This window comes from Phasianus colchicus, chromosome 18 (assembly GCF_987193195.1).
Source record: "Phasianus colchicus chromosome 18, bPhaCol1.hap1.1, whole genome shotgun sequence".
NCBI lineage: Eukaryota > Metazoa > Chordata > Aves > Galliformes > Phasianidae > Phasianus > Phasianus colchicus.
Genome location: NC_143453.1, coordinates 5,905,538 through 5,923,418, shown reverse-complemented (window position 1 = coordinate 5,923,418; position 17,881 = coordinate 5,905,538). Strand labels below are relative to the sequence as shown.

Sequence of the window (17,881 nt, the reverse complement as noted above, 5' to 3'; positions counted from 1 at the left end):
GTGCCCGCCAGGTATAATTACTACCAAAAAAAAAAAAGAAAAAAGAAAAAAAGAAAGACAAAAAGTGATGCACAAGAAATTCATACTTACAGTGGAACGGAGCAGCATTCTGTAAATGGTTAACCATTCACCAAAGGGCAGCAAACCCTTCTGATGACAGACACGTTACTCCTAGGGCACCACAACCAGCCAACAGAGAAGCCTCAGCGCAGCCCACGGCTTGGCCAGTTCCATTTCATTTTCCTTGTAAGACACCAAGTTGCTAACAATAAGATGGCTGCACGACACCCAGACACCCAGGTTTAACACTATTTTTTCACCTCGGGAGCAGGGGCAGAGGCAGTGCTGCAGTGCTGTTTGGTGCACGGCAGATAATCAGGACCTCTGTATTTGCATGTGGTTCTGCCCTGCAGCAAAACAGGGCCTCCGAATCCATCAGGAATCCAGAGCACTTCTGTGCAATAACAAAAAATAGCGCTGGGTGTAACACTATGCACTCCATATGTTCAACTACCAGAAATGAGAAAGCACACCGACTATTCAACAGTATTTGTCCCCAAGAACCACTTTGTGCAATCACGTTTGTGGCTTTTTCAGCATTTCCTTTTATACATAAACTTATAGAGCCAATGCTCCACCAGCACAAAACTCACACGTTACAAACAGCTACACCGAAATACTTCAATGTTCAGAAGTTTTGCTTCCAGGGAATGGGATATTTGGCTATAAGAGCCACGATTTGCAATACTGGCTGAGCTACTGTGATTCACAAAAAAGTGAATCACGAAAAGAGAAATTTTGTAACTGAAGGGAGAGCTGTTATGTAAGCCCCGAAATAAGGACTGTAGTATTTATCATTTCTTTGATCAGAAGATTATCAGAAGACTGGTGAGACTAAAAATACGCCTTTCCAAACCAGAATTCATACTAAGCACAGTGTTAGTTAGGAGAAAGCCAGAAAGGAAACAAAACAGTGCTAAATCACATCGGTAACACACCGACGTGCACTGAAAATCACAGAGGCTTCCAACTTGGAGTGTACAAACCGGTCACTATTTGCTGGGAAAGTCTGAGAAAACATTTTGAATAACGAACTGAAGAATTTTGTGATCACCTCCCAGAAGTTTGCACATCACTGGGAGCAGAAGAACCTATGGATGCAGTTTGTTTCTGCGTGGACACGATGTGTGAAACAGTAACTAGTGAAAGAGCAACCCAGGGATGGCAAAGAACAAGTTTCAATGAATGCAAAGGAGAAGGAGTGAGGTCCTCCTTTGCCCCCACAGCAAACACAAACTTTTATAGGAATAAAGCACTGAAAAAAGCAAAAAAATCCCAAATGCATGCACGTGGTGACAGGGCATGCATACTTTGGCTGCGTGGATAGCAGGCTCACCTAAGTGACATGCTTAAGATCATCTTCAAGAGTGTTTGCGTTGTAATTCCTGCCCAGCTTTCTAAATAAACAAATACAGACTCACAGTTTCCTTCTCCGATTGTGTTCCTGTATGGTTTAGGTCAACAGCAGCATTCTCACTGCTTGCAGTTGCACAGGAGCAGGCCCCTTGCACACAAGCAGGGAAGCAAAATTTGGGAGAAAAAAGCCATTAAAACCTCAGTACGGGAAGCCTGCAATGGCCCAGCTAGATTTTGATTTCAACTAAGGTATCCAAAAATACATCTTCAAGCAGAAAAAGAGCTCCAGAGAGGTTTTACAAGTAATCAGAACCGATTTGACAACATAAGGCCTTATGTCCCTTCTGCATTTCACATTTTGGAGAGCGTCCCAAGTGAAAAGTCTTCAAAGAGTGGTTTGTCCCAAAAGCCATGGAAATGGCTGCTCGGTGCTATTGCCAAAGTGCTTTTCTACTTTGAACATGAAAGCTTTCAGGTGTATTCATTCCTATCCTCGTTCCAAGGACTGTTTGCATCTGGGAACTATTTTATTAATACTATGAGAATACCTACCTGTTTGTTTAACAAAAGCATTCTCCTCATGGCAGCACAAGCTGCCCCAAGCAGGCATCCTTCTCTTAGCCCTATGCCTACCACACAGTTTTGTTCTCACCATTAGAACCCCTTTATTAAAAGGAAACAGTTAAAAAACTTGATTGTATGCCTTGATTTGCCATTGCTTGCAACTTGCTGTTTACAATATTGTTGTATATTGGTTGGAAAGACTGCTGTAACCCAAACACTCACGCGTGTTGCACACACACCTTATCAATGGGAGAATCACCGTTACTCCATCACAGAGCTATTCCTTCTATCCAAGGAAAAGCTGCCAGAAGGAAGAAAAAATACCTTGGCTTTCACACGTACAAGCTAATGACCCATGACTGCACGAAGCCAAAGTCGGTGACAGCAACGCATTGGGTCCTGCTTGTGATATAATTGCTCTAAAAAAGAAAGCAGCGCAGAAATACCAACACCGCAGATGGAAAGAAAACTCCTGTCTCCCAAAATTAGCTGTGTGTGTGTACTCCCCCACGCTGCAGGAGCTCCAGCCTGGATTGCTGAGGCACAGCACAGCGGGGCAGCTCCGCTCCTTGCAAACATTTCAGCGAGCAACACGTTGGGAATGCACAATGGTGGGGTGGGCAAGAGATGCCCCAAAGCACGCATCCTGCAGAAGGGACAGCGAGGTAAACTGTGACACTGTCTGAAGCACACACCTCAAACCCACCAGTGTTTTCCAGAAGGTTCCAAGGTGGTCTGCAAAGGCCTTTTCAGCTGGAGGAAGGGGGGGGGAGGAAGTACTGAGGATTAAAGACAGATCAATTTTGCTCTAAAATTTTAAATGAAACACTCCTGTTTTGGAAAGAATTTCATTAAGGTGAAAATATAATACAGAAGTACCCATTTAGAAAGAATGTGCTATTAATTCTTAGCAGTGTGTGTGAAAGGGAAAATTGCATTTTTATCTAAATGGTTTTCTCTGCATAATCCATTTACAGTATTCTTTTACAGCTCAGTAATGGGAACTTTTCACATTTCTATTTGGGCCGCACCACTGTGAAAAGCAGGAGCCATCTTTAGAAATGATTAAAGCACAGCCCCCCCAAAGCAGGTTCTGAGAGAAGCTCCACAAAAAGAGGGCAAAAGGCAAATAAAGTACGTCTTGTAGGATGGGAGCAAGAGCAGAGGGGAAAAACCTTCTGCCTTAATGACGTAAGCCAAATTTTTGCCAAGGAGAGGAAAAAGGATGTGGGTTAGGTTTTTTCTAATGAAGAAAAGGTTTGGTCTTTTCCCTTGTCTGTGTATGAAGCACAACCAGTCCTCTTCAATGCAGTCCATCCCAGATATACATGAAATGGTTTTGTGTTATCACTCAATGACTGCACCGGAATATTCAGAGCTAAAATAACAGTTACCAGTACATACAATTAAAAAAACATTTCAACATCGTCAACAAACACTCACTTCTAAGAGCTCCGTACCACCTGAAACTAGATATAATCTAAGCAATCATTCCCAACCATCAGCACGAGGATCCAGGTCTTCCTGCTGCACTGCCATCAGCTGAAGGCAGTGAAGCTCAAGGCAAAGTGAAAGCAGGCTCAGAACAGCCCAGACCACACTTGGTGAGGTTTGCTCCATCTGCTACAATTAAGGGAAAATAGAAAATGCAAAGTTTTTAAAATTCTAGATTTTCGAATCAAAAACTCAAACACCAAACAGAACAGCATGTGCTTGGTGTTCAGTGCACAAATAACCATTCCCCAAACCATGCACCAGGGCCAACGAAAGAAGTTAAAGCAGTGCATTTTCTAAGCGTTGCTCGTTTGATATTCTTCACCTCTTCTTTTCTTTTCCTGTGTTGACTTTTTCAGCTTATTTCTGAAAATCAGTACAACGACAAATCATTTTTTTCTTCAGAATAGATATACAGACGTAAGTGCAGCAGAAATGCAAAGACAGCTGGACAATGAATAGTTTTTGTTCCCTTCACCTCGCCATACTTCTCACTACAATGCAGTAATTACAGGAATCCACTCCTGTTTTAAGCTTTACAGTAAGCTCTTTCCAAATTTAAGGCCGGCAACCAACCCTTCATTACGCTTAATAGGTAGGCATAAAAACTTAATTATATCACAGTCTCTCCAACTGTATGTTTTACCAGCTCCTGCAGTTCATACTTGTCTGATTCAAGGAAGAGATTTTTAATCTGTTCTGTTCCATAACATAATATTTGAGAATCGTGTACAAAGTGGCCTAGAAAAAAAAAAACAATCAGAAATACAAAAGGATTTGGGTAATTATTTAAGTAAAACTTCACTGTTTTGTTAAAGGAGGGGAAAAAAAAAAAAAAAGCAACGTTTGTCAGCTCATACAAACAAGATTCACAGAGCTGCAGCAGCTTCAGGACAGCGAGGCTGCACTCTGTGAGCCCTTGTCAAGGAGCTCAGAGCCCACACCTGTCCTGCAGCACAGGGCAGTGCTGTACCCAAAAGCAAATTAATTTCTTCATTTCTCATATGCACCCCAGCTCAAGTAAACTCAGAAATGTGGTACATCCCCAGAGCAGACTGCTTTATATCAGACAGAGTCCTGTTTTGCACGCACGGAGTTTAAAGCAAAAAGCTGAGCTTACTGCTGTACTTTCCCTCCGACAGCTGTCCCAGCATCCCTGCACCACTTCAGAGCCATCTGAATTCAAACCCATTTTGCAGACAGCTACCACAAATAATAATAAAAAGATGGCACAAATCATCCTACTGACTAAAAGCAATAAAAAAGGACGAGGAGGAAGAAGTCACTCGATAGTCTCTCTTTCCTCTGGTAGTCCCCCTGTGTCAAACTAGATAACGTGACATTTTAATTGTGATTGAAACAGTCCTCATTTTTGTTCTGCTTCTAAAATTAAGGCCTTGTGCAGAGAGCAGCTGGGATTGGGATGCTTTCTCCCAGCATACAAAGGAAAGCATGTGCTTACATTTAGAGGTAGAGAAGGGAACTACAGCATCCAACAACAAGAAAAAGCAGAAAAGAAAAATCCTGCCGATTTTATCTTCAAAAACGCACTCAGGCTTCTGATTTGTTTAAATCAAGGATGTGTTACAAGTGTTTGACCCAATATCCAGCAACAATAAAATCTGTTCCATCATAAAATAACAGCTGTTGTGCACTTTATATGATAATACTATTTTTGAAGTGTATCAGAATTATTGTCTCATAGATTGTGGTAATTTTCATTGTGATTACAGTGGAAATCCCTGTGGGGGGTGGGAGTGGAATACAAACCATAGGCACATTTCTATTATTTTCATGCTTTTAAAACAGGTCTTGGCCTCAAATTCGGGCTACTCTTCTAAACTGGGCAAAAAATAAAAAAGTTTTGCAGTGTAACATTGTGGAGTGAATAAAAACTAGCGATGCAAATGAGTCGGACCAAGAACACCTATAACAATAAATGCAAGAAGTTATCCAGGTGTCCTGGAAACGTGAGGGATGCCCTGCCTGTGGCAGCATCACATCAGAACCAGCAGCACACATCACAAGAACAGAGGTGCAGTGCCACTGTTAAAGCCAACAGCTGAAGCCATCGCTTGCATGCACTGCTGGGGGAGGATCTGCACCTTCCCCGGTCCAAGAACTGAGAAGCAAAGGAACACAGCCACGATTCTTCTACCCCTGGATTTCTGGAGGAGGTGATAAATATTTCCCCATTGCTCCAGTTTCTTTTTCTGTTGCTCAGATAGAGGAATGCATTCAGCTTACTGCACTCACACGCTCCGTCAAAGCGCCGCAACTGCTGTCTTTTTTTCCAGGAAAGGAGAGAATAGAGAGTGGGACCTTAATACAGACTCCACCACGATCTAAATGAAACGCAAACCCAAGCATCCATAAGCAGAATGACTTGACCAACTGTGCCATCTAGCCAGGAGCCGGCAGCACTCCCAGCACTCCCAGCCTGCTGTAACCCCGCAGACAATCGGAGCATCACCTCCAGCACTGGGTGGCAGAGAGGCGTCCCTGGGGACGGACCCTCGCCAGGCTGCATTTGCATCCCTGGTTGTGTGCTATCTTCCACCCACTGCCACCCCGTGCCTCCGTGACTGCGCTCAGCAAAAGGCTTCCAAATGTCACAGCGGAGGAAGGTGATCGGAAGGAGAAAGAAAAACGGGAAGGTTTTTTTCTAGGAAAGAGATGCTCAAATTCTGACCAGCTAATAACCCCGGCCCTGCCTCCATTTCCTACGTGAATGGATCCATTTACATCTTCCATTGCAAAATGGTTTCAGGGTATTTCAAAGGAAAAAAAAAAAAAAAAGAAAAAAAAAGGTCACGCCATTCTTTTCAAACTGCATTTTGGGGGAAGTGTTGAGGGGAGGAAGGATGCGGCCGTCTCCAGCTTTTGCACGTATCTAGATGCTTCACACCACAAATTAAAATCCTCGATCTTAAACCAACTTAATGAGGGTATGAAATGTTTTAGATTTTTCCTACCTTTACAAATGGCAGCTTTTTCAATTAGCTGCGCTTCCTCAGCCTCGGGATGATCTTTCTATTAGCAATACAAATGCTCTCTAATATTTGGCGAATACTAATTTGCCAAATTAATGAGATGCAGACTTAACTCTAAAAATATATATTTTGTCACACCAAAAAAAAACACGCTCTCACAACCGCTCTCTCATTAAAAGCTTCTCTGTGATGGAGAATACCAAGTGCTGAAGGCCCAGCAGCCAGAACTGAAGCTAAGAGAGTTAAGAGAAGAAAAGGCAGCGCCTCAGTCTTCACATCTTGCTTTTAAAGGCTCCGAAAAGAGAGATGCAAGAGGTTGGGCAATGTGGCCGACAGGGAAAGGCTGCACGCAACCTCCAGTACAACGTTCTGCAAAGGAGCAGCAGAGCTCCTCACAGCTCAAACGTGTGTTATTCCTGGGTTTGCTCTCGAATAAACTGTATTTATTTTAATGCAGCAATCTATCGAGGCAGCACTTAAACACAACCAGATTGCAGCTTCCCAAACCGAAAAAGCTCCTTCAGACAAACCTCAAAAGCTAATAAAAATCTGGACGGTGCAGCATCATGCACTGCGTTTTTAAGCTCAAATACTAAGCAGGCACAGACAGATTTGATAAAATTAAAACCAAACGCACACGACTTTTGCAACGACAGACGCCCAGCGCGAGCTGAGCACACAGACAAGGAGCTGCCCGCCCTTGGGAGCTACAGGTGACCAACACACACAAGCATGCTCAGAAGCATCGTCCATAAAACGTATTGAATTTGTACCAAAAAAGCCTTTGCATTAAAAGGGCCCCCTGGAATTAGTAATGCCTTAATAATCAGTGATGTCTTAACGGCGTCAACCAAAATGAAAAGTTTTGCAAAGGAAAAGTGAAGAATGAGGGTGTTTTTATACAAGTCAGTTGTCTTAGCACTATGTGCAAAATAGAAAAAAAAAAAACTGCTTTACGTGTTAAAAGCTAAAAAATCCAGGGGATTTTCCTGAGGAAAGCCAGGGTGGACCTTGAATTCCTCAAAGACCGGACAGCCTCACTCAATTATGATTTTCGTAGGGTATCTCCACCCAAAAACTCTGGGGAAAAGTGCAGAAGCAAAGCACACACCTCAACAGGAGCTCCCTCTTAAAAACACCCCTCAGACAAATGCAACAAGGAATGCTGTGCTTCGGAATACCCACCCCAGCCTTAAATATGCCCCCCAAAATATAGGCGTGCGTTTACAGATGAAACTTGGCTGCTTCTGGGGGCTCGGATTTTTAATGTGGAACAAAAAGGCACAGGGACAGAGGCAGTGCCATGCGGGGCCACTGGTGCCTGGCAACCAAAATGGGAAGGATCCCACAAAGCACGATGTGACCGGTCACTTTTTCTAAGTGTGCTCTAGGAATGGGGCATTAAAACTGTTCCGTTTTGGGAAATCCTGTATGAAAGGCAGCACGCAAGTCGGGCCACCTGAAGATTCACTGTAGAGCTGGCTTCACGTTTTCTGTGGCTACTCTGCCACTTTGGAAATACATGTGATAGGAGACACTAAAAACATACAGCGATTTGCCCGGCACTAAAATTTTATATGGCCACATACAGATATTTTGCTATTTACACATCCCTGTTATCCCACAGCTGAATGTGCCATTGTAAGACAGCAGACTTTGTTAAAAGAAAAGTGCAAAGGTGCAGAGCGTGTTGGTGATGTGCGTTAATTCTGACACAGCCGCAGGTCTGTGGATGAAAAGGCAAATGGAGCGGCCACGGGAGGAGCTGAAATGCCAACAAATTCACGCACTTATGCATTAAGGACTGCATTATAGCAGCTCTAGCAATATTGCAAACTCTGCCCTTCTCTTTCAGGCAAACAAAGCAGCATCAGGAAACACACGTTCATCACCGCCGAGCGCAGTCAATGAACTCACTTCCAGCAATCCTTACAACGGCACCAAACCATACACTGCTCCCAACGCTGTTTCAGCGTGTGAAACGCCCCACGACATATCTGACACACTCAGCCTCAGCAAACAAACCTCGTCCCCCAGAAAAACCTCTCCGAATTTAGCAGTGCTGACAACAAAAGCACGCACTGGGAAAAGAAAGAAAACAAAGGCTCCCAGCGCCTCAGCGGGACCAAATTTGTCCTTTGTGAATACGGTTGGTAGTAACTTATACACGTCACCCACTGCTGCACCAAGAGCTGTGCCCTCCCAGCTCCCACGAATGCTAGGTTGGGTGTTGTGATGAAATATGAACACCAACTGAAGGATGAAGCACAAAGCAGTGCTGCGCCCAGCACAGCACGACGGCCGCGCAGCTATCGGACTGCGCTCTGATTTTTGCCATCAGCACCTGCAAGGTTCTGGGTTACACGTGGATGTCCTCACCTGGCACACGCAGCGCAGGACCTCCCAAACATCAATTAAAAACGAAAACCAAGAGCCCAGTAGAACACAGTGAATGGGTTTCTGGAGAATAGCAATCAACACCGCGCTGAAGGGAAATCGCTGTGCTTCAGTGAAACCAAGCAAAGCAAAAAGCTGCTAAACTAGAGCTGCTTTTCACGTGAACTGGATCGAGTCGCTCTTTGTCGGCTAGAGCCACGCTGCTGGAAGTCAACAGGAGCTCTCCAGGCTGAGCACTGGGATGTTTCTCTGCCACGGCAGAGCAGAGCATGATGTTATAGACAGGGGAAGGAGCGGTCGGCCTTCACCAAAGAGGTGCTGGTAAAAGAAACTACGAGTCAGAGACAATTCCTGACTAAAGGTTGTTACTAAACAAGACAAGTGCGTGTGAGCTGCAGTCTGAAATACCATTATCTGTCCTCATCTACCTTTAAATCTCACAGCTCGCACAGACTGCCAGGTAATTAGCTAATTATTTCACTACCGGCATGAGCACGAAAAAAGAGATGAATCATAAGGAATGCAAACAGCCACGAAAACAACTCAAACAAGTTGTCTCCCCCAGCAATCTGGGCATTGCTCGTGTATGCTCCTGGTGTTGCTGAGTTTTAGGGAGCTTCTCAATCACAAAGAGCCACGGTGGAACCGGAGCCCTCGGCCTCCCCCCCACACACACAGAGCACAGGAGAGCAGCACGAAGGCAGTGCGGAGCCCAGCGCTGCAGTCAGCCCCGTGCATCGCCGTGTCCACCTCCTCCTATCCCTGCACCCAAGGAGAACCAACTCAGATTGCAGGTTTCACCATCAGATTCAAGCAAAGAGCATTTTCTCTCCTGCTACACCGTGTGTTAGCACAAGGAACTGTATGCCAGAGAACAACAGTTACGGAAAATTCTCTGCCGGTGTCCCCGAGTTTTGCCATTTGCACCCTTCCAGCAACAGAAGGGTGAAACCAAACAGTGCCTCTGTCCCCTGCTGTAAAACCAGCTGGCTGTTTTATGCCTCCGAAATACCCAAACCCGTCCTTATATAGGACCCATGATGGAATGGTTTCCTTCTGAGTGATGAGCTGCTCCAACAGCAGCGCCGTGCTTATCGCGACCAGGGACATATTGCTCAAGACGTTACTAAGAATAGTGGTGATCCAAGTGCACGTAGGAGTGCTGTGAAAGAAGGCAACACTCCACACCACACACACACACACACAAACAAAACATACCGAATTTTAAGCCAAACTGCACTTTTAGTAAACGCGCAGACTGTTTGCTGTTGTTTGTTTTTTTTTTTTTCTTTTTTTTTTTAAATTGATGGAATTAGGGTTTATGGAATAAATTCTCCTTTTGCAATCTGTTCTTAAGCACAAGGCGGTGCGTTCACGGCTGTGCATGTGTGTGCAAGGGGATGTATGACGGAGGGAGGGCGAGCGTGTCTGTGTGCAGAGTCTGCCAAGGTGGAACTGACAGGAGCTGTGATTTGTGCTAACTAGCTATTGATCCAGTCAGATCGAGATGTTGTGTACAAGAAACAATAAAAGAGAAGGGGCCAGGAAGGATGCTGTGTGCAACTCCATTTAAAAATGGAAAAGAAAGGCCCCAAACAAACCAATTTATGTCCTTGCCTGGGTGAAGCACGGAGAATGCTGATGGGCTTCCTACAGTCTGCTGTGCATGCTAAACACTCCCGCTTCAAATGAGTGTCTCCTGAGCTGGGCATTAACCATGAACAAAGAGACAAACAGTGGGGGCGAGGATTCACGCTTCAGAAAGCCGAAGCTGGAGCACCGACCAGAACTGGGAGTGGGGAACTGATGGTGCCCAAGCACCTGAGCTCCATCTCATTTCCCAACGCCCTTCTCAGTGAGATTACCGAGCACAAAACGCAGTAAAAAGTCAGTCTGTAAGACCTAGCCTAACAAAAACAATTCCAAACTACGCCGTCGTGTCAAAACTGCAACTTTCCTGGGCTGAAAAAAGGCATTTCTAGCGTGTAAATGATGCACGTGCACTTGTGGCACGTCACACAACCACCCGTGTGCCCTCACACACGTGTGCCCATTGTAACGTCCCCACGGCGGGCAGGGAGCTCTAAAATACAGCCGTGAGACGACAGAACAGAAACTGACTGAATCCATAATCGCCTTTATCTTAAACAGCCTTTATCATAAGGAGTTCTCCATTAGAGTATTTTTTTCAGAGCTCGGAGAATTACGATGCCCCGTGGGCACGGGGAAGGATCAAAAATGACAATGAATGCCAAAACGAAACATCTGCCAGCTAAGCAAGTTTTACACCAGCGGACCCAGAACCTAAATTTAAATTTCCTTCCTACTAAAGAAAGAAACACCAAGAGCAGCACCCTGCTACCCGGCTCCTGGCACGTGCAGGAAAATACTTGAAACTGCACGGGGATCACTAACAAATACACGTTCCCATGGCTTGGGCAGACCTCTCTAACAGCTCGGAGGAAGCGGCTGCAAAGCACAGCAGGTGAGGAGCCCCCCAAGCCCCTCCCCAGTGCCTGGCTGAGCCCCCACACCTCAGTGCCGCTAAGCTCAGAACCACGACCCAGGTCCCCGCCGGGCTGCGGCCGCTTTGTCCCCAGCACTGCAGCCCCACTGAGCTGTGAAGCAGGGTGAGGTTGGTGCACGCCTGGCAACCCCAACAGCACCCACAGTCCCCCCCCCCGTGGGCCAGGATGCGCGCGGGACAGCGGATACCTTCTTTGCTGGGGTTCGGGGGCTTGGGCTTCTCCCAAGGCGCCATGGGCTTGTCCTCCTCCTGCCCCTCCATCAGGGCCTTCTCACCGGGCAGGTACCAGGTGGAGTTGTGCTCCGCCATCAGGGAGTCCAGGTCGATGGTGCTCATGGCGTTCTTGACGCCCTCTGAACAACACCCGCCCAGGTCACTGTCCCCATTCTGCCCCGCGCACTCCCCCTTTTTGCTCTTCAGCCCCAAAGGTTGGTCTTCCGAGATGCTGAACTGCTGCCGCTGGAGCTGGATCTGCGCCTGCAGGATCTCCAGGGGGTGGATCTCGTCCTGGGCCGAGGTGCTGCTGGGGGTCCGCACCTGCTCCATGCCCGGCGTGCCGGGGTGCGCGCCCGCCGTGCTGCTGAGCCCGTAGCTGTCGGGGGTCGAGGTAGATGTATTGAGGAGGCCGAGGGCCAGGGGCTTCTGTCCGTTGAGCAGCGCGTGCTCCCCGCGGGGCAGCTTGGGCGAGCCGCCCAGCAGCGGGCTGCGCGTGGGCTTGGGGCCGGCGTTGTCGGAGCTGGACGACACCTCGTCTTCGTTGCCGTAGCTGGTGCTGACCTCGTCGGCGAAGTCCACGTGCGGGGAGCCGCCGTCCGACTTGGTCACGCTCTGGATGCCGCTGTCCAGCGAGGACATGAGGTCGGGCTGCTCGCCCAGCAGCAGCTCGCCGCCCTTGCCCCAGGAGGGCGAGGTCAGGGGCTTATCGTGGGGCGTGCCCCCGCCGCGCTCCGCGCCCGCGGCCCCCGGCGGACCCCCCGCGGCCGGAGGCGCCGGTTGCCCCGGGCTGACGCCCGCCCCGCCGCCCTCCGCGGCCGAGAACTTCTCGAAGAAGGTGCCGGGGCTGACGTGCCCGCTGTCCCGTTTCCGGCGGCCCCGCCCCCGCCCGCCGCCCGCCTTCCCCTCGCCGCCGGCCGCCGGCTCCAGCGCGAAGCCGGGCGAGAGGCTGCTCTCGGCGGGCAGCAGCGGGGCGGCCTTGCCCGCGCCCCCGCCCGCCGTCGGCCCCGCCGGGAAGTAGTCCGGGGCGGCGGGCGGCGGCGGGTCGGGCTCGGCCTGGCTCAGCTTGCGCTTGGCCTCGGCCGGGCTCTTCTTGTTGAAGGTGACGTTGAGGTTGGGGGCGCCCAGGCTGGCGATCATGTTCTGGCAGGCGGTGGAGAGGGCGGCCAGGCAGCTCTGGCCGAAGACGTTGTCCTTGCCGGCCGGCTTGCTGAAGGAGCCCAGCGACAGCGCGCCCAGCTTGCTGGCGGCGGGCCGCGGCGGCGGCGGCGGCGGCGGGAACTCGGGCGGCGGCGGCGGGTAGGCGCCGGGCGAGGCGCTGAGGGCGGGCGCGCTGCCGTGCGCCGGGGGCTGCCGCGCCGCCGCCCCGAAGGGGAAGCCGGGCTGGGCCGCGAAGTCGGCGGGGCCGCGGCGCTCGGCCGGAGCGCTGGGAAGGGCCACGCCGCCGCCCGGGGACTGCAGCTGCGAGAGGCCGCCCACGGCGGGCGCGAAGGGCGGGTGGACGCCGGGCGAGGGCAGGGCCTGCGCGGGGCCTTCGCCCGCCATCCGCAGCGGCTCCTGCAGCCCCAGCGCGCCGGCGCCCGGCCGGAACAGCACGGCCGCGCCGCCCGGCTGCAGGCCCAGCTCGTGCGGGGCCGCTTCGGCCGGCAGCCCCGGCCCCGCCATGCGCCGCGGCAGCAGCTCCCCGGGCGGCGGCGGCGGCGGCCCCGCGAACCACGTGCCGTCGGGCGCCAGGTGCGGCGCGGGAGCGTCGAAGCCGCGGGCGGCGGCGGCGGCGGCCTCGCGCTCGAAGCCGGGCGGCGGCAGGGAGCCGGCGGGACCCACCTCGCCGTGGTGCCCCAGCTGCTGCAGGCTGGGCGGCCGCAGGCGCTGCTGGCTGCGCGAGGCCATCTGCTTCATCACCAGGGCCGCGTTCTGGCGCTGCGCCAGCGCCGGGTGCTCGGGGCCGCCGTGCGGCAGCGGCCCTACGAAGGCGTCGGGAGCCGGCGGGGTGAAATCGCCCGGCAGCCCCGGGTAGGACGTCGGGGAGAGGTGGCTCTCCATGGCCGGGCCGTGCATGCCGCCGGCCCAGGAGGCGCAGCGCTCGACGCCGGGGTTGCCGGGGAAGTCGAAGCGCGGCCGCTTGGCGACGCTCACGTAGGGGGCATCGAAGTGCTGCAGTCTTTGATTTGGTGGCTGTTGCGGAGGAGGGTGCTGCATATTAAACACGGGGTCGGCGTAGGGATGCATATTCCTGTTCTCCAGTCTGTGAATAGGGTATTCAAACTGTGCGTGCTGGTTCTGCATTATCGGCCCATTGTCCTGCAAGTTGGGGTTGGGAGCGTTGGCTTCTGTTTGCTGTTGCCTAGGGATGGCCGGCGGGCAGGAGTTCTGTCTGGCCAGCAAGCCCGGCGGCTGCTGCGGCTGCTGCTGCTGCATCAGCGGGTGCCTGGCGCTGGCCCCCGGCTCCAGGCTGGCGGGCATCTTCCGCGCTCCCCCGAAGCGCTCGAAGAAAACGCCGTGCTGCTGCTGCTGCTGCGGCGGCGGCGGCGGCGGCGGGGGCTGCGCCTTGGCCACGGCCATGCCCGGCGCCCGGGGCAGCGCCGTCCCCGCGAAGCCGCCGCCCGCCGGCACCTGCCGCCCGCCGCCGTAGTGTGGCAGCTGCCCCTCGGGCTCCGACGGCGAGAAGACGGGCAGCTCGAAGTGCGCGGCGGGGCCGTCGCCGGGGTAATTGTATTCCAGAGAGTCCTGCGCGGGGAGCCGCCGCTGCTCCAGGCCGTGGGGCTCGGACGAGCCGGCCGCCGGCAGCCCGTGGAAGGAGGCGGCGCGGTTGGGGGACTGGTCGAGGGGCAGGCAGGGCGCCGGCACGGCGTGTCCGGAGGCGCCGGCGCTGTGCTGCTGGAAGTCGGGCAGGTTCCCGGCGCGCTGCTGTCCGAAGCCCTCGGCGCCCTGGCTCTCGGCCATGTGCTCGTAGCCGTCGGCGAACGCCGTCTGCCCGCCCAGCGCGCCGTTGTAGCCCAGGAGGCGGCCGCCGTGCACGCAGGAGGCGCCGGGGTCGGGCCCGAAGTTGCCGCCGAAGTGCGGCTGGTGCTGGTGTTGGTGCTGGTGCTGGTGCGGGTGGTGCGCGCCGCCGTGGCCGCCGTGCGGCTGCTGCCCGCCGAAGAAGCCGTGCACGGGCGGCTGCATGCCGGCGCCGTGCAGCTCGGCGGGGCCGCGTCCCGGGAAGCCGTAGCCGTCGCCGGGCAGGCTCATGTTCATGCCGAGGAGGGGCGGCTCGCCCAGCGCGCCCAGGGCCGGGTCCACCGCGGCCGCCGGGCCGCCGCCGGGAAAGGCCGGCGCCTTGAAGTGCGCGCTCATGCTCAGTCCGGGCTGCCCGAAGCCGCGCTCCCCCTGCCCGCCGCTCCGGCTGCTCATCTGCGGCTCGAACTGCTCCAGCCCGAACATCCTGCGCGGCTCAGAAGCGCATGGCCGCCCGCTGCCCCGCCGCCCCGCTCACATCGCGCCGCGCCCGCCCGCGCTCACCCCGCGCCTCTCCGCTCGCTGCCGCCCGGCGCTGCGCTGCCCGGGAGCCGACGGGGCGCCGCGCCGCCGCTCATAGGCTCCTCCGGCGCCCGGGAGCCGCGCGCCGCATCGCCGTCCGCCGGACGCGCGGGGCTCCGGGGGCGGCGGCGGGGCCGGGGCGGGCGCTGCGTGCGGGCGCTCGGAGGGCTCCGCGGCGCTCCCCTCGCGCGCGCTCCCCCGCTCTCAGCCGGCGCTGGCGGAGCAGCAACAAGTTTTGCATTTCAGCGATGAATTTCAGCCATCGGGGCTGCGCCAATGAGCGCCGCGCGGCCCGGGGCGGGGCTCGCCGTTAAGGTGGCTCCGCCGCGCCGGCTCCGCGCCCCTCCCGCTTCGCTCTGCTCCGGTCCGCTCCCTCCGGCTGCTGCCCCGCGGTGTTGCGGGGGGAACCGCGCGGGGTGATGCCCGCCCGCCCGCCCGGCCCGGCCGTCGGGGCGCGGAGCGGAGCGGCGGGATTCGGGCGCTCCGAGCCCGGGAGGTGCCGCTGCCCGGCGGTGCGCGGTCGGAGCCCTCCCGGTAAGGGCTGAGATAGGGGGAGGCGGCCCGCCCCGTGTCCGGGCAGCGGGAGCGGAGCGGTCCGTGCGCGGCGCCCCCGGGGTGAGAACACAGCTTGGACCCGGGGAGGATGGGGAGGGAAGCGGCACCTGCGGGACTCGCAGATCGCACGTTTCGTAGTGAAGAAAAAAATAAGAAAATGAAATTGCTCGCACCAAAAGGAAAAAAAAAAAAAAAAAAGAAGAGAGGGAGAGATCTATAAATAAGCGGCCGAGAAGTATTTGTGTATGGCAGCAGAGTTTTAAAGGGATTTTTTCTGCAGGATCAGGATGCCGCGCTGTGATTAAATATTGATTTTGTGTAATTAGTTTTCATGTGAACTATCCTCCTCGCTGATGGCTTGGAGATTTCAGAACGGGAGAAGAAATGGAATCGGACGTGGAAATTATTACTTAGCGGAGGGACGGGGGTGCTCGGGGCCGGCAGCGGCACAAAGGGGAGAAGCGAAGTTCCGTCCTCAGCGTGGAGGGCGCTGAGAAAGCGGAGCAGCGGAGCCCGCAGGCGGAGCGGTTCGGATCCTGCAGTTCTGCTGCTCCCGCAGGGCCCGACTCCCCCTTCCCACCACCACCACCACCATCACTCCCCCCAGCCCCGGGGCTCCGCGTGCACTCCTACCGCGGCCACCGCGCGCCCCTCCGTGTCCCTCTGCGCCTGCGTGCGCGCCGTCGGAGCGCGTCTTGCGAACGGGCGCAGCGCCCCCTGGCGGCCGCACATCGCAGCACTCCGGGAGAGCCGAGCGGAGCCGTCGGGGCGCGGCGCGGGGCGCTGCGGGCGGCTGGGACGCGGTGCGGGGTCCCGGGGAGGGGGAGAGCAGTTCCGGCTCTGGCTTTAGGGCAGACGGGACGCACTGTTCTAATTCGTAATGTTAACAGCGTGTTGTGTAAATGGTCGCTGATGTCGTCTTGATCCAATCTTTGGCCATAGAAACGTTCTATTTAAATGGGGATTTGCTTTTGTTTTCTTTTTAAGTGAAGAAAAGTCTGGATTGAGGTGGAGGGGGTTCCGAGCACCGATAGAGCTGTGGGTGTCTCTGTGCACTGCGAGGAATGGGACCAGGTGGCTGGCTTTCAGGTGTCCTTCCAACTTAAACCATTCTGTGGGTCTACAAAAACCTGAAATGCAGCAGAGCACAGAGAGAACTGTAAATGACAGCAACACCAGTGCACAGAGCACTGTCAGTGTGTTCGTGCCAGGGTGGCAGAAAGGTATTTCCCACTGAGGTTGCCACGTGCCTGCTGGATGATGTACCTGTCAGGAGTCGCACTGGACACTAATTACTGCTGTAATCACGTCGGATTCCATTTGCGGCCGACCCTTTTTATCACAGCTTTGTCATCACATTTATACACAGCCCCTTTTCTGGAGAGACAGCCTGGGCTCTGCACCACGGCTGTGATGAGAGCTGCACAGTGTGGCTGTGGAAGGAGCAAACTCACTGCTGCCTGCACTGTGTTCCCACTGCCCGCAGCTCCCACCACTGCCGTGCGACCTCAGGCCATCACAGCTCTGCTCCAACTCCAGGGCTGTTGTCTCAAGGACGCGTCCTGCAACAATTCACACACATCAGCTTCCCTGTAAGAGTCCAAATCCTTTGGCAAAGAGATTTTCAGCTATGAAGGCAGCTCACCCTGTTACTGTGCAGGTAGATCCATTTGTTCTTCAGGTGGAAGAAGCGCTGTCTGTTGGAAGAACGGCAAAGGAGAACACATGTGTGGGATGGAGACTCCCTCGGTCCATGGGCTGAACACCCCAAGTGTTCCAGGACCCCGAGTTCCCAGCTGTGCCCAGCAGCAGAGCCCTGCACTGTGCACACCAACAGAGCCTGGGGCTGTCACTGCCACCAGAGCTCAGGTATGGAGCGCCCGAATGGGGAAACCTCCTCTACACCGCAGCAAACAGGGAGAAGTCTATCCTACAAACAATATTTTTACTTTCGGTCTTTGGGTTTTGGCCATCTTGGGGGGAAGGAGTGGAAGGCGTTATTTAAATAGCGGTAGCTGCAGGGGATTATTTTCTAAATTAACAATAGCCGTCGCTGCTGCCAAATCCAAAGTGGAGAGGATTCATTGATTTCGACTTTCAAGACAATGGCATGATTTGGGGTTTCATATTGCAAGCTCTGCAAACCAAATAGCGGGGTTGATTTAGGAAAAAAAAAAAAAAAGAACAATTCAAACGCCATCAA

The 17,881-nt window shown here is 53.5% G+C and overlaps 1 protein-coding gene across 1 annotated transcript in view; it reads right to left on the bottom strand.

Annotated features, from left to right (window-relative positions):
• Positions 1 to 15,237, bottom strand: part of MN1 (MN1 proto-oncogene, transcriptional regulator) — a 37,031-nt gene extending 21,794 nt beyond the window's left edge. Inside the window, exon 1 of the mRNA XM_090152483.1 lies at positions 11,580 to 15,237. Within this exon, the coding sequence (XP_090008609.1) occupies positions 11,580 to 15,027 (3,448 nt within the window). The 5' untranslated portion in view covers positions 15,028 to 15,237. The remainder of the gene's footprint in view (positions 1 to 11,579) is intronic.
• Between the last annotated feature and the right edge of the window lie 2,644 nt (positions 15,238 to 17,881).